Source organism: Doryrhamphus excisus, linkage group LG7 (genome assembly GCF_037039965.1).
Source record: "Doryrhamphus excisus strain RoL-2023G ecotype Guam linkage group LG7, RoL_Dexc_Guam_v1.1, whole genome shotgun sequence".
Lineage (NCBI taxonomy): Eukaryota > Metazoa > Chordata > Actinopteri > Syngnathiformes > Syngnathidae > Doryrhamphus > Doryrhamphus excisus.
In genome coordinates, this window is record NC_136363.1 from 9,629,731 (window position 1) to 9,647,146 (window position 17,416).

At 43.1% G+C, this 17,416-nt stretch overlaps 1 protein-coding gene across 1 annotated transcript; it reads right to left on the reverse strand.

Annotated features, from left to right (window-relative positions):
- Positions 1 to 236: 236 nt before the first annotated feature.
- snrka (SNF related kinase a) lies at positions 237 to 16,756 on the reverse strand. Its single transcript, XM_058047373.2, has 8 exons — positions 16,504 to 16,756; positions 13,426 to 13,734; positions 11,943 to 12,161; positions 10,732 to 10,978; positions 4,865 to 5,006; positions 3,756 to 3,968; positions 3,541 to 3,675; positions 237 to 3,182 (listed from the first exon to the last, which is right to left on the reverse strand). The coding sequence occupies exons 2-8, from the start codon at positions 13,546 to 13,548 to the stop codon at positions 1,934 to 1,936; spliced, it is 2,328 nt and encodes a 775-aa protein (XP_057903356.2). The 5' UTR covers positions 13,549 to 13,734; positions 16,504 to 16,756; the 3' UTR covers positions 237 to 1,933.
- Positions 16,757 to 17,416: the final 660 nt, after the last annotated feature.

The window sequence follows — 17,416 nt, forward strand, 5'->3', positions numbered from 1 at the left end:
ATGTAACAGCCTTGTAACTGTGGCTAAGCATAATTATTTTTACATTGTCTTATTGTTAGCATTTCTTTGTTAGCTTTAGCACTAGCATTATTACTGAATAGCAATTTGAGCTTCCTTATTGTTAGCATGCTGCTATAATCGGAACATCGGGTCATTTTTTCCCCCTACGCATTGACCCACCAGTTGAGAGTCACTGCGAAAATCATGTAAAATAAATCTAAACGATGAATTCAGGCTTCATTCACATCAGTTTATTCTAATATATCTCTATCATATACATACAGTACAATATGCTCAAGACAGGTCGTATGGCACATCCATTATTGTAGTACATTTTGCAGTCGCTGGTATTGCTGTGTGGCTACAGTATAAAGTGACCGGTTGTTCCTCAGGTAGTAGATCGTAGACTGCGGGTGGGTTGACCTCCGTGGGTGCGAATAAGGTTGCTACAGCAAAAAACACATGCACTGTTAGAGATATATATTTATATATATATGTATATATTCCACGAGGGGTGAGTCACACGTCCAATTTACACACAGCGATGCTTGACGGGGAAGGCGGGAGTCGCGGGCTGGAGGCGGCGATGGGGGGGGGGGTGAAGACGACCTCCTTTATGGAATAACGCTACAACAGCGGCTACCGTCATTCCCGTACCTGCAGGTTCACCCAGGAGTTTCCCTTTTTCAATGTTAAACATAAGAGCTGCCATTTTGTGTATGTCTGTGTGTGCACGTGCGCACACGTGTCATGTTTTTTTTTTCTTCCAGTCGAGTCACTTCAAGTTGTGGGTGCAACAAAACCTTATCCAGCATGAACAGAAAAAGAACGGATCTAGTTTTTTTTCAGCTTTCTACTGCGATACGTCAACACTAGATGAAGAGTCTTATTCACATATGTACATTAAGTATGCACACTTCTTTGTTTGGTTAACATGTGCGTTAAGTTTTTTTTTTTTTTTTTTACCCCTTCCAAGGTGGACACATATAAAAATAAAAGAGATGGAACTACAAAATACTGTGCACCTCTCTTCAATTCCTCCCCATTTCACCCTTAAGAGATCCCGGGGGGCATTTTGTTTGAGCTGAATAAATATAAGAGGAATTTGGTACAGGATATTCATTTTCAAACATTTCAATGCAACACAAAAGGTGACACATTTGATCCTCACGACAAAATGTCTCATTGAAAATGCAAATGAAAGAAAAATCCCAACAAGCAATCTGTTATGTAGATTTCTGCCTTTCCATTTTTATCCACCAGATGGTGCTATTCTTTCCCCATTCAAATCATGCAGAAAGATGCCTGTCCTCCAAATCTCCCAAAATATATGTATTTTTTGGTCTGAAATCGTTTTTTTTGTTTACAATATTGACTAAAAAACTTTTAATATATCAGTTTTTGGGGGCGAGAGGACATTACCACTTGAAAAAAGTGGTAATGTGAATAAGACTCTTAAAAACTTCAAAAATATAATATCATATATGACCTGTACTATATATTTAATGACATATTTTTTCAAGTGTAAGCAAATATTAATAGCTGATTTTAGAGCAGTTTTTTTGGGAAGCAGACATTTTTTTGTCATTCAGGTCAAATATGCAATCTTTTTTCAGGATCTCTTAAGGGTTGCATGAAGTCATGAATGTAATTCAGTCAAAAATAATAGAAAAACGGTTAAAAATAATTTAAAAGTCTTAAATACCAGCACAGTGCAACAAAATGTAACGAGAGATGACAACTGTTGGGCTGTTACAGTGAGCGATGTGCACGTTGTGTAGATATATTTTGAACGTGTGTATCCGTTACAGCACTTAAACAGGCCCAAGTATCTGTAAATGTGCAAGGTTGCCGTCCGCCACCTTTACAAAAAGTGTCAACCTGTGCGCCCTCATGTCTGGTGAGCACGGGGAGTGTTGTGAGCGGCGCCCCCTTAGATGACCTGGCAGCAGCTGTGAGGGGTGGGGGTACACAGCAGCCCCTCCTTTGGGCTGCGGTGGATGTTGACCGACAGAGTCTTGTCACTCAGAGGCATCTGCAGGGCTCGGTTCTTCATGTTCCTGTGGTTCTCCCGGGCCAGATCCAGCTCCCCCAGCATCAGCGTCCCCGAGCAGGAGCCCTCCAGCAGCGGGTCCGCCAGCGCATCCCCTAAAGGGGGCGGCTGCTGGTAGAGATTCCCCCGGGGCGACGGCCCCCCCAGAAGTGAGACTTTATCCAGGCTGCCGGTGGAGCCGCCCACACACATCCTCCACACGGGGCGTTCCTGAGGGTCCCCGCCGAGGCCGCCCGCACCGTTTCCGGGCGTCCCTCCCCCGGCACTGCCTGTCAGGTTGTGGAACTGGGAGCTGAGGCACAAACTCATCAGCTTGAGACTTTCCACCAGACCAGTGGAACTTTTCGCCGAGCCTTTCCCTTGGCCAGAACCTGAGCCGGGACTGGCGCAGTTAGAGGGACTATCCTGGCCTGCCCCCCTTTTCTCACCATCCTCGTTACTCTCCCCGTCCGCGTGTAGAACCGCAGCGTCCGATAAGTGCTGACTCTCCGTGTTGTCGTCACTGGTCTCCGAGCCCGGGGTCAAGGTGGCGACGGGCGCCACAGAGTTGACAGTTTTAGGCGAGAGCGCCGAGGGCGATGGGACTCGAGAGTTCAGATTGAGGCTGAGGCTGGGTTTGGTCAGGCCAAGCCCTTTTAACTCCTCTTCTTCCTCTTCATCATCCTCCCCTTTCTCCTCCTCATGGATCTGATTGAGAACGGGAGCGCTCATCCGAGAAGTTAAGCGGTTACGGGACGAGGAGGTGGCTTTGCACCGAAGCACCACTTGCGCGGGAGGACCAGAGGGGGACAAACATCTGTCCTCCCCCTCTTCTTCCTCATCCTCCTCCACGCTGAAAAGGCTGGGACTGCGGGTCCCACCTGAGTTCAGAGAGGCCAGTCTGAGAGGGTTGGAGTGGTGCTTGGAGAGAGGCCGGAGACCCTTGTCCTGGTTCTGCTGGCTTGGCGTTGCCGTGTGGTTGTCCTGCCTCTGACTGAGATCCAGGAGGGCCGTTTTGGGCCGGGGGCCTTTGTGGAGGCTCTCAGCACTGCGAGCGGGGGATTGAGGCCCCCCTGGGTGTGAGATAGCTGGTCCGCCCAAGCCGTCGCTGACATCCTGGTGGACGTCCACTCTGGTGGGCCAGGACTGCCTGTGAGAGGTTGGAATGCAACAGCGGTCATGCGTTGGCATGTTAAGCCAAGCTACAAATAAAAATGTGGATTCCTACACAATCAAAAATAGACAAGCATTCCTCAGCTAACCGTTTAGCAACAGCTAGTAGACGCTAACTAGGACATACTATTACATTTTATACTTTAGTGTTTTATATTCAAGATGTCGCCATCTTGTAGACGAATTTAGACTTTGTGCTGTTTTTTTAAAATAAAAGTGGCCATCTGTGCCTGTGCTGTCGAGTTCATCTGTTGGCGATGAGGAGACAACGTCTAGACTGAAGGGGGGAGTGTTTTTGACATTGCGTTCTTTCAGGGCCACAAGTGGTCCAGTACCTGAACTGAGCCTTGCTGGGGCTGGGCGATCGGGTCTGGCTGTGTTGCTCCTTCTCCTGCCGCTCTCTCAGCATCCTCTCAGCCAGCAGGAAGTACGTCGCCGTGATGTGGTTGTACTGGTTTGACTCCAGAGCCCTGATGACAACACATACCAAAAAGTCATTAATCAGTCCTGTCCAAGCGAAAGGGATGGAAATGTGATTTACGGTACATACTCAGTTATGGCATCCCTGTCCGCGATGCCCCCCAGCACCATACGCTGGATGATAGAGCCGTGCTCTTCTTCCAACAAGCTGCGGTGGGAGACCAGCGGCGTGGACAGCTTGGTGGCCGGGGACGGGTCGATGCCTTGAAGCCACTCGTGGCTCTCGATCTGCTCCAGAGTCGCTCGCTTCTTGGGGTCCCGCTGCAGCATGTGGCCGATGAGACTAATGGGGGGGGGGGGGGTTGGAATTATTATATTGGAAGATTAGCCACGACAAGATGCGTGACGAGATGATGAATGCCTAACATATACAGGAAGTAGCTTCATTGGCAACACGAAAACAAGACAGGATGATATTTGGTCTTAAAATGGACTTCTATAAGTTCTATAATGTATGTACTGTAAGTATGTATAATATCTATAATGTAGAGCAGCAAAATTCATAAGCAGAACACTAATATAATTAATTTAGACTTGTTTATTAATGTTAATAATTATGTTTATTAATTAACTATAACACAATTTAAGCAAAAGTGCTGACGACAATTATGGATGCCATATTTTGTCGTAAGAATTATTTTCCTTATGTGCAAAAATAATGAAAAAAATGAATAATCACAATTATTTTAAATCATAAAAATATAGAATTGTTATAAATATTTGTTATTCATTATTTAACAATTATTTAGTATTTTTTTATTATAATTATGATAAACATAATTCTTTAAAAAATATATTGAAAATCCAATTTAGTCATCCAATTTTTAAACATTTGGTTTCAAATGGAAACTAATTCTACGCAGTAAAATTATGTATTATAAATTGAAGTGTGGTTCAGCTAAATTACTTATTTAGAAAATTTTTGTGACAGTTTTGTTACAGTTTAGAAAAATGCCAAAAGTATTTAAATACATATTTAAAGTCTTGTTCATAACGTTAAAAAAAGGGCGCCACGTTGAAGTTAACACCGCATCCGTGCATCCGAGAGAACGCGAGCGGGGGAAGAGAGAAGAAGCCTTGCAGCTCTCTCGTCTTCACACATCCGCCAACATGAAATATGCAGCACCTGCCGAGCGTCCCGTCCATCTGCGTGAGCGCGTGTGCGTGTCAGCCACTTACTCCCTGCATGCGCCGGAGATGTGTGGCGGCACTGTGTATTTGCAGTCCATGATCATAGTGAGCGTCTCACTGTCGTTGGCCTCCTGGAAGGGCGGCTGACCGCACACCAGCATGAAGAGGATGACGCCCAGGCTCCAGATATCTGCAGAGGCGGTGACAAGGGAGGTGTAATTCCCCGTAACAGAAAGCATAACACAGAGCACTTGGGGACCAAAATGGGTGGCGCTAGAAATGTGACATTTTTGTGTGTGTCACCTCATAAACAGAACAAGACTATATATTCATTCATTTTCTACTGCTTATCCTCACAAGGGTCGGAGGGTGCTAGAGCCTATCCCAGCTGTCTTTGGGGTGAGAATCGGGGTACACCCTGGACTGGTGGCCAGCCAATCACAGGGTACATATAGACAAACAACCATTCACACTCACATTCATACCTATGGACAATTTGGAGTCGCCAATTAACCTAGCATGGTTTTGGAATGTGGGAGGAAACCGGAGTACCCGGAGAAAACCCACGCATGCACGGGGAGAACATGCAAACTCCACACAGAGATAGCCGAGGGTGGAATTGAACTCGGGTCTCCTAGCTGTGAGGCCTGCGTGCTAACCACTCATACACCGTGCAGCCCGAGACTATATGTAATAGACACAAAGCACTCCATTGTCCACTATTCTATCCGCCAAGTGCCCGACTCAAACAAGAGTTGTTCCTTTTGAAATTATTTGTAGTCTATTTTGTGCAGGAGTGGCACAGGTGCAATGCAAAAATCTACAAAATTCAGGTGAGGGTCGGAATACAGGTATGGAAACAGGCACCTCCTTTCACTTATTGGCTGTTCTAGTTCACATGCACTGGGGAAAATAGTTTCAATGATATCCAGCAGAGAAAGTGATTTTTTCCATCAAATACGCATCATCAAACATGTCTTATTCCCCGTTTCTGCTTACTGACCTAGATATACAAAAAACCAAACCTTTTCGGTTCAAATGTAGCATGACCCATATTCTACCAGAGTGGAGGTCATAAAAATACGCAAGCTGACTGAGGATGCTCCCGGCCCTGCAACCCCCACTTACCCAATATGTGCAATAACTGGAAACTGGGTTAACGAGTGCATTTCAGCAGAGCGTCATACAAGTGCTAATTTCATGCAAGGCTTCTCTTAAGAAAAAAAAGAGCAACTTCTGCTGTGAGGGCTTTTGTCAGCCTGACGGTCCACTGACACACATTCTACCCCCCCAACGTGTCTGTGATTGGAAAAGACGCTTGCAGGTTGGATTAACGCTGCCTGACACATGCAGGACACGAAAGGCCAAGATGGCTCATTCAAAGGTTGGATTGCTTTTTTTACATAGACGGATTACGTCCAGTGGCGTCAATAGGCCTATTTTGGGGGGGCATCAGCCTAAATAATTTGTTGTTGTTGTTTTTCTCTAATACTAGCCTACTACTAATAATCAGAAGAATAATGAGGATAGTAATAATAACTAATATCATTTTAGGGGGCTGAATCCAACTAAAATGTTCTTAAAATTTATTTTGTATTCATTTTTTTAACAAAAAAAATCTCTGACAAATTTCATATAATAGGGCAAAAGCAGGCTAATAAGCATGATGATAGTCATAATAATTAATATTTTTTTAGGGGTCTGAATCCCCCTAAAATGTTCTTAAGCCCCGTAAATAATTTTATATTTTTTAATTTATTTTGTGTTAATTTTTTTTTTTTTACAAAAAAAAAATCTCTGACAAATTTCATATAATAGAGCAAAAGCAGGCTAATAAGCATGATGATAGTAATAATAATATCATTTTAGGGGGCTGAATCCCCCTAAAATGTTTTTAAGCCCCCTAAATAATTTTATATTTATTTTGTATTCATTTTTTTTTTACCAAAAAAAAATCTCTGAGAAATTTCATATAATAGGGCAAAAGCAGGCTAATAAGCAAGCCAATAAGCAGGCTAGTACTAGCCTACTACTACTACTACTACTACTACTACTACTACGACTACTACTACTACTAGTAGTAATAATCAGAAGAATAATGATGATAGTAATATTAATAGGCTAATTAATAATATAATAATGATTATTATATAATTGATCACTGTCCACTGGACAGAATGGTTGCAGAGCTTGAGCAGCGGTTTTTAGAATGTGTGTACTTGTGTAAATTTAATGATGGCCTAAAACAATTGAGTATCTTTACTAAATCTGTCCAAAAGTAGGAAAGTTATATCCCGCTTCTTGTTCCTTATTTGTTTTTTGGATTTTTTTTGAATGTCTACTACATTCATTCATATCCTGTGCATCTCCAGGGGGCTAAGCCCCCCCCCCCCCCGTCCTCAGAACCTAATGACGTCCGTGATTACGCCAAAATCATTAAACTCTGTAGAGGGGTGACACGTACCACAAAGAAACAGCAAGTCGATTTTGATGAGAATCTGGATAAAGGTGCAATGTAACCATAACCTCACCATACAGGTCTGGGTCCTTCATATTTCTGTTTAGTGGAAGTAAAATGACATGTATTACATATTGCTATGGATAGATGGAACTGAAATCTGATGAGCAAGCGGAACAATTCTCCATGACTTTTGTTAATATGAAATATTGATCAACGCTGCTTTAGAAGATGTGCTATTTCAGGCTCTTCTTTATGTATCTTCACGCATCTTTGCCACTGTGGGCTTTTCAGTGTGATTTATTTACACTGCACTTAGACAAAGATCTAAAATACTGTCCACACCTCCTCCTCTAAGGTCCACTTAAGGTTCTAGTATACTGAAAAACTACTTGCTTGTGTTAGGATCCACTCTCCTTTTTGCTGACTGACTTGAATTCATCACCATACAGTGGAAAAGCATGCAAGGTAAATAAAAGAGCATACACAGAACACTGAAATTCCAATTGTATGTGGTATTCTGGCAACACAACATCGATAAGACATGACTTTATATCACAGTTGCAGCCGTCTTCACCCGCTGGGGAACGCGCACACAACAATGGACGCGCAGTGATAAGAAGGGGTGGGCGATATGGACCAGAACTCATATCCCAATATTTTTAGGTTGAATATCAATATACGATATATATGCTGAACGGCGTTTGAGTGGTTAGTGCGCAGACCTCACAGCTAAGAGACCCGAGTTTAATTCCACCCTCGGCCATCTCTGTGTGGAGTTTGCATGTTCTCCCCGTGCATGCGTGGGTTTTCTCCGGGTACTCCGGTTTCCTCCCACATTCCAAAAACATGCTAGGTTAATTGGCCACTCCAAATTGTCCATAGGTATGAATGTGAGTGTGAATGGTTGTTATATATTATATAATAATCATTATTATATGTATTATTAATTAGCCTATTATTATTACTATCATCATCATTCTTCTTCTGATTATTACTACTACTACTACTACTAGTAGTAGTAGTAGTAGTAGTAGGCTAGTACTAGCCTGCTTATTGAGATTTTTTTTTTGTAAAAAAAAATGAATACAAAATAAATATAAAATTATTTAGGAGACTTAAGAACATTTTAGGGGGATTCAGCCCCCTAAAATGATATTATTATTACTGTCATCATGCTTATTAGCCTGCTTTTGCCCTATTAAATGAAATTTGTCAGAGATTTTTTTTATTAAAAAAAATTAATACAAAATAAGTGTGAATGGTTGTTTGTCTATATGTGCCCTGTGATTGGCTGGTCACCAGCCCAGGGTGTACCCCGCCTCTCGCCTGAAGACAGCTGGGATAGGCTCCAGCACCCCCGCGACCCTTGTGAGGATAAGCGGTAGAAAATGAATGAATGAATATCTACCTCATATTTTTTCCACATAAAATAAATAATAAATATTCAAAGCCAAAAAATCTGAATTAGCCCTTCAAGGGGAATACAAGCCCCAAATGGAGGCCTCCACAAAGTGTACCAGCAGTAAGTTGAGTAGTGTTGTGGTAATCCTGCTCCTACTTTCCAGATAAGGTCATGATAAGGTCATGATTAAAAGGAGCAAAGTGTACTGTCAGCACACCGTGATAGTCATCCAAACATGAAGACGGGATAAATGCATTGTGTTGCTTCCTGTCAAGCGTCTCACTCAAAGCAGCTGCAGTCCCCATTGCCATCTTACCTCCGGCCCACGTCTCCTAGCAACCGTCTCCCTCACCGCTTGCGTCAGCGGTGTGTTCAACTTCCTTCCTTAATAACTTTATTTACAAAACCAGATGGCGGAAGGCATTGTTCAAGCAGTAGCTGAAAGATGTTTCTAAAATGTTGCCCCTCTTATTTAGATTGTTAGTTGTGGTATTGCATTGTAACATGATATGGCTCTCCAATGTCGGTATACGGGCCCACGTATTTCCTGAATTATGCATGTGCTGTTAATATGCTGTCGATTAGGTATGTTAATGCTTCTTGTATCAGTGCGCTTGTGCTTGCCGGGGCGGAAAAAGAAGTCTATATTTAACTCCACATTTGCAGGATGCAAAAAAAAAAAAGGGGTGGAAGCTGACATACTGCATAAAATCAACAGAAGGAGGCGGACGCTTTTCACGCTACCCATTAATCCTCATCTCCTCACATTCTTAAAGACGTGCAGCCATAATGCGGTTTTATTGTCCTTCAATTTTCAATCCTTGTTGTATTTTTGGCTCTTTAGAGGAGCATCAAACCCCCAAACAGGGCCAACAAAAAGCCAGGAGAGTCTTGTTATCTTTGTTACAGAGAGGCGTGTGGCCATGTGGCGCCCCACGGCTACCTTGGCGACTGGTTACCTCAAAGCGGGGGTGTCCAAACTTCTTCCAAAACTGAAGGTTGCCGGGGAGCCGCTTTGATGTACGATATTTACTAAACTAAGCAAATGGCTGTATTATGTAATAATGTATCTCATTACTAATGTATCAATTCTATCTTTATGATGTGAAGAGGGCCAATAATAAAAAATAAAAAAAAACGGGCCCCCAGGCCACACTTAGGACCCCCATGGGTTAAAACACCCCCAAGAATAAAAGAAGCGCTAAGCGAGTGCTCAAAATAACAGCGGATACAATGGGTCATGTGACCTCATGTCCAGCTGACATGGTCCAATAACAGGATGTCATTATTCCACCCTGGAGATTTTTTAGGGGGGATGCCCATTTGCACAAAATAACGGTTTTCTGTTTGTCCATTTTCTTCAATAGCAACAGCCTAGAAGTATAAAGGACGAGGAGCAATCGCATTCCAAGATGATGTTTATCATGCATAAGTGTCTAGGAACAATTGCATTACGGTCCTTCATACGTCCACATCTTGAATTGAGCGAGTGTGCCATGGGTTCTGACTTTGTGGATTATTTCTGTGTCTTTTTATTGATTTATTTTATTAAATATGATGTTTATCATGCATAAGTGTCGAGGAACAATTGCATTACGGTCCTTCATACGTCCACGTCTTTAATTGAGTGAGTGTGACATATTGTTAAATGACTAAGTGAAAATATACAAACATAGTGCTGGTGTCCTCCGGCATCTGACATGCAATATGAACTTTGAGCAACACATCCCCTTATCAGCACGCTGATAAAGGTGCCAGTGTGGGGACCTGCAGACACACTGCAGCTCTTATTTGATGGCCACATTGTGTGTGTGTGTGTGTGTGTGTGTGTGTAGCTATCAGGAGGTCATATCAGCAGAGCGGGGTATCAATGTGTAGGTAATACAGCTGCTATATGGCACAGTACAGGGTGTGCCACTATAAAATGCCTATTGTCGGCCCAACGAAATTGAGATAATGTGAATGAAATGGTGTCATTGTGAGAAACAATGTTTATTTATGTCACAGGGCCCTAACTGACAGGCTGACAGGGTTTATTTAATTCCATCTTACCGACAGCCGGCGCGTCGTATTCATCCCCGAGCAGGATCTCGGGTGCGGAGTAAGCCAGCGAGCCGCAAGATGTGTTGAGTTTCTTCCCGGGCTGAAATCTGTTGCTGAAGCCGAAGTCGGTGAGCTTGACGACGCCCTGCTTCTCAAAGAACACCACATTCTCTGGCTTCAGGTCCCTGTGCACCACGTGCAGGCGGTGACAGTAGGAGATGGCGTGCACGATCTGGGCGAAGTAACACTTGGACACCTTGGAAGGAGACACAGGAAGTTGGTGATTAATCGTGTCTGGACGCCATTGGGGCCAAATGGAGTGCAGGACTTGGCTACCAACAGCAGAGGTGCGATGGCAACTACTCTCTCTTTTCTTATTTCACACATAATTACAATTATTAAAGTTTTTTTTAGATAATAAAACTTTTCTCAAATATTTTCCCAAAAACAAGGGTTGTCTTAGAGTCAGGTCAATTTTTTTTTTAACCCTCCTCTTGTGTTAGGGTCGGCACCGACCAATAATAATATGACTATAAAGCAATATTTTGAGCCACAACTGAAATCAAAAGTGTACAATTAGCCAACACAATGACAACCAGCTCCTCTTCTCATCATGTAAGCTTCAGGGGATTCTCATTTTGACAACTTTTCCAGTACACCAGCAGAAAAACAATGTCCAGACATTCCGTACAGTGAAGCAAGATCTGGACCTGTTCTGCTTCTTGATTTCAGTTTATACTAAAGTTCTGTTGCTGAAAACAATCACTTTTTCTTGACATTAATATATATGGGTCAAAATTGACCCGAACACCATAGATGTTTCTTTAGTGATTAATACTAAAACGAGAAAATAAATAAAACTAATTGATTTAAGAGATTTATTAATCAATTTCCTTGGTCCATGTGCCACCGTCTCACAAGACATGGAAACGAATTAAGTCAACAAAACAATCAAATAGCGAGATAAAACCATCAGACACCCACTCAGGGTGCAGGATGTGTTTCATCAGGACTACAAACTCTAATGAGTTCTTCCTTGGCCCGTAGCCCAGCCCTCCACATCATTTTGTGGTAAACGGTTATGCAATTTTTGCACAACACTGCTCACAGGCAAACAAACTTTGTTGTCATAGTCACATGAACAATGTCGAAGCCCCCCCCCCTCTTGCCATATGAACGCATCCAGGATTCTTCAGGAGTGAACACACGGTCCAACTCACCTCCTCACTGAGGCCTCCTTCGTGCTTCATGATGCAGTCGTACATGTCCCCGCCGTCGCCCAGTTCCAGGATGAGGTAGAGCTTGGTGGCCGTGTCGATGACCTCGTAAAGGCGCACCACGTTGGGGTGCTGCACCAGCTTCATGCAACGAACCTCCTGGAAAAGGTGGCCCCGCGCCACCGGGTCCAGCTTAGTCTTATCGATCACCTTCACCGCCACCTGGGGATGAGGGAGGGGCGGGAAAAATTAGGAAGTGATGTGTGCACCTCCTGCGTTTTACCCATCAGCATGGGGCTGACGGCCACAGGGAAAAGATTCTGAGGGACTACTTCAGTAAAGTGGGGACTCTGGAGTACGATACTGTGGAGCAGCGGTGTGATGTTAAGAAGTTAGTAGTGATATAGATGAAATGCAACCAAAACTGCATTATTTTTTCCCATAATACACCAGCAATTTATTCTCATACATTGCTCTTTTTCCTCAATCAATTCAGCCTTTTTTCATTTTAGTATTTTGCCTTTATTTTTGTAAAATGGCCGCTGTTTTTGCCCCCATTTCTGCTTTTTTTATTTTATTTTATTTTATTTTCCAACTAAACTGTTTTGTTGTAAATTTCTTCTCATAATTATGACTTTACGGTGGCACAGCGGTTGAGTGGTTAGCGCGCAGACCTCACAGCTAGGAGACCCGAGTTCAATCCCACCCTCGACCATCTCTGTGTGGAGTTTGCATGCTCTCCCCGTGCATGCGTGGGTTTTCTCCGGGTACTCCGGTTTCCTCTCACATTCCAAAAACATGCTAGGTTAATTGGCGACTCCAAATTGTCCATAGGTATGAATGTGAGTGTGAATGGTTGTTTGTCTATATGTGCCCTGTGATTGGCTGGCCACCAGTCCAGGGTGTACCCCGCCTCTCGCCCAAAGACAGCTGGGATAGGCTCCAGCATCCCCTGCAACCCTCGTGAGGAAAAAGCGGTAGAAAATGAATGAATGAATTATGACTTTATTCCCAAACTAGAGCTCTTTCTTTTAAAAAAAAATCCTAAAAATTGCCTAAAAATTCTTCTTTTGTTTATTTCTCATAATGTTACGTCTTTAAAAAAAGTTTTTGTTTATTCTGGTAAAATTGTGACTGTTTTTCTAATTAAGCTATATTATCAAATGCAATATAAAGTATGATAGGGCTCAGTATTTTTGGCACTTCCAACTTCTGCCAACAGCAATGCTAAAAAATGATGCCCCAAACTGTACATCTTTATACAGTATCAATGGAGGGTTTCCTGTACTGGCCATGATGCGTGTATGTAATTGGAATGGACGCTACTGGATAGAGCAACATGCGGTGGAACAGGCCACATTGAACGCATCCGTTATGGTAAGATATGCTACCAACCAACAACAATGGAGGGGAATGTTTATTTCAGTTATCCAAGAGGATAATGGCGGCAGACAGAAAACAAACCATGAATAGAAAAATAGCTCACCTTTTCTCCAGTGAAGACATGCCGGGCCAGTTTGACCACGGCAAAGTGTCCACGCCCCAGCGTCTTGTCCAGGTCATACAACCCGGCGATCTTCCCGTCATGGTGACGTTTGAGGCCCGACATGGCCGCTGGCGGGCGCTGGCCGGGGGGTGGAGGAGTTGTCTTGTGTCACCTTCTTGTCTCCCCCCCCCCTGTCAGACGTCCATCTTTGTACGCAAAGTCAGCTGAGGTGTGTCGGAGAGAGGCTGAGGTTGCTTCCAAGAGGATGTGGATGCAAAAAGCCTCACTTTAGTCCCATCTTGGCGTGCTCTGTAGGGTAAAACCATACATTAATCACCAGCGGACAGCATTCCTGTAAGAATCCTTCACTAAAACACTCGATCAAAGCTGATTAGTAGGTGTCTAGGGAGCTGTAGTTGACATCCAGACGTGTTCTGCGGTGGCACAATCCATTTTCGGCACATTTACAGAGATTTCCTGTTTTTTTTGGAACATGCAAAAAGCTTTTGCTGCACAATTATTACAAATGACTTGCTCGATATTATTGGATATTGCATAAAGCTTTATATAGATATCCCGTGTCCTCTTGTGTGGCCTTAATTAAACATTGTGGTGCTTGCATGCTAGCTTTTAATGTCCCGATATTATATTGGCCTTCAGATCAGATCATTCAAGCCACTCTGATTTTGCAGTCAACATTCACGACTATGTGCCAAAATGCAAAAATAAGGCAATTTAACATGCTAATGTACTGCACATCGAATTAGGCATGTGAGCACAATCATATAGCATGCAAACAATAACTTCTTAGAGGCAAAATGATACAAATAAAACACATTTTTCATGACTTAACGTTGTCATTATTAGTAAATCACCTAAGTTATGTTCTAACCAATAAAGCAGTTGTGAATCCGCATTGCTGTAGTGTTTAGTGAATGAGAATCGTTACATTGAAAGTATGACTTAAACACTACCCTAAAAGGATGTCAGCGCTAAATCATCCGGTAAGGCGTCATGTCTGACAACATACTTCCAACTTCATAGGCCTCGATAGCGTAATAACGCCTGGAGGCAGCAGGAGGAGGAGACATTCCTCTTCCACGAGTCGACCTGCATGCCAAGCCTACATAGGAGACGACAGACATGCACGGTACAGGCCCGGAACATTCCTGCAAGCTGATCCACACCTAGGTGTGCCCCCACCCTCACCTGAAGTCACAGGTACAACAGGACACCAAATAACCGTTGCCAGGGAGCACACCTTTCTGTTGAACTACATCGCCGTGATAAACGCCCACCTGCAGCTTGGCCATATAAAGAGAGTCGCTCCTTTTCTGTGTCGTACTTGTAAACAAACATGGCGTAGATCGTGTGGCACGTCTGTTTCAGAGGAAGACATTTGCCCGAATGCTCTGCAAACATTCCGTGATGACCAGCATCGCTCCGACGCCCGGGGCTTGTTCCAATCAGCGTGGCGTTTGAAAAGTGCAAAAACATTTTACCATAGATGAGCAATATGCGATTTCATCATGGAAATGATCACGCTAGCCGACTAGCCCTTTTATCATTGTTGAAGACACCATCTTTGGTTGGCTAGCAAACCGCTTGGAGCCAAGGTTTGTTCCTCTGAGCTGCCGCTAATTTTTGTCTTGTTAATTGTAGTGATGTCACCATACTTGGTTAGCAAATCAGCTTGTCAAATCTTTTGAGTCGTTCTTACTTCCAAGTGTGCACAAACTACACATAAACTTAACCAAAAAAGAAACTTAAACTTATATCTTTAAGTTATCCATTACTAATAAGCGCCTTTATAGTTACAAAGGAAACAGTTTGACATTGGAACTGACTATTATTTCCTGCATAAATACCCCTCTTTCTTTTGTGCGTGTGTACCTATTTGCGTAATTTACTATAAAGACACACGGCAGGTTGCATGCGATAGGTGTAAACCCGTCCAAATCTCCTCTTGACGTCCATATTACCTAATGAGGTGGTGTGTGTGTGTGTGTGTGTGTGTGTGTGTGTGTGTGTGTGTGTGTGTGTGTGAGTGGCCACTTAAATCAATACAGCAGCTGTCAGTTTGATGTTTTTGCACAAAACTCACATGGAGGTGAAGTTGTGTAAGGCATTAAGGAGCATGTTGATTTTTCAAGGTGTGTGTTCTGCGTGGGCAAGCGCGCGCACACACACACACGAGGTCAAGGACTTGAAGCAGCATTAATGACAGAAACTACTATATCATATCCCATCACACAAGATAAGCGAATCAATAATGCCGTACTATAAATCAGTTACATAATCAAACTTAATGAGGGGGTTTAAGGTAGAATTGATATGATTATGTTAACTTTCTCAATCACAGCACCTTGTCACCACTGCCCATAATCACGTCTGAATATTCAAGTACCAGGACACCATGGACTCTTCCAGTTAATAAGCGCGGCGGCGCCAAATCCAAAAGTCACATGAATAGATGATTTCTATTGTGACATAGCATGCTGCAAGGCGCTGTCAACTGTCAATATGAACACCTGTCATCAGTATTATTGCTACAGATCTGGTTCTATTCAACTACCAAGGAAGAACTAATACTACCAACAATTGTGTTATTACCTGGGTTGTAATAAACACAAACATGTATGCTTTTAGCTTACTGACCATCCCTAATACACATATTTTTCTTTAAAGACACAGTACATCACTATGACAGGAATATATTATCTTGGCTCATGTTATACTATTTTAAGTTAAAATAGTGCATTTAAATGAAGTATATAGCTCCCACACAGTTCCGTCGTCAATAATAGCAAGACGTAAACAAACCATTGTTAGGATTTGCTTGCTAACGGTGGCCATATGGGTCTCCCCCAGCCTCCATCTCCAGCCTCCGTCCACGGCGATAATGGTAGCTAGTATGGATCAAGCCTTTGAGCGATAGCTTAGCAACAACCGAATAAAAAAAAAGCGCCGCAAAATTACCTCGTCGACGCTTTAAATCTAGCCGGTTCAGGCTAAGTTGCCACAACTGACCACAGAGCCCCACGGAAGCAATCTTGCCTGCATGCACCACTGACTTACCAACCAGAGACGAAGAGAAGGAAGCGGCCGCTAGTCTTCTTCGGTTTCCCTTTAACCAGACTGCAAGGCCGCACGGGTTTGAGCCGCTCAAACTGCGGGTTTCGACGACGTTGAGACCTGATAAACGTTTGCGTAACAATTGGAAGCGACTGAGGTAGAACCAGACGGCGATGAACAGCAAATAGTCTCCGTGGAAATTGTCAACGTTTCTCTCTCGCCTTCGTCCCTTCTTTCGGTCTCGTCAAGCAGCGGATGTGGTTAGCACTTCGACAGGAAGCTACCTCGCGTTGTAGCCTTCAAAATAATAAAAGCACGGTCTTGTAACTCGTTAGACTACTTAAAACCCTTACGTTTGATTTTCTAAACTAAATGATTCTCTTGATTTCGGCTGTTAGTTTAAAATCCATAGAAAAAAAACAATCAAACATCAAAATGAACGCGTTCTGGCTACCAGTTATTTTATTTTCAAGTGTAATTCACCAGTGTTCCGGTTATGTGTCTGTCCAAAGTCAACTTCATTGTCAATGCGCATCGGCGACGTTCGCCTCTGACGTCACAATTACGTTAATAGACGAGAAGAATATTCACAGAGATTTGTGATAATGCAACAAAATTGTTTATTTCCTTCCCAGTGATTAAGTACGTGCAACGCAATTAACAAGCCTGTATAATTAAAAAACAATCTCGGTAATTATGGAATCAAGTTGTACAAAAGGGCTTTATCTGTGCTTTATGTGCTTTCGGCGGTGCGAGAATTGGCTATGTCCAATTTCATTCAGTACCTGGACAATGTTCAAGCCTGTTACGTAATGGCGAGAAGCTCTTGTGGGGTTTAAAGTAGAACCTGTTTGGTCGATGAGCTAACGCTCTGCGAGATTAAGGCTAGTCCACTAATATGGACTACAGGGAGCAT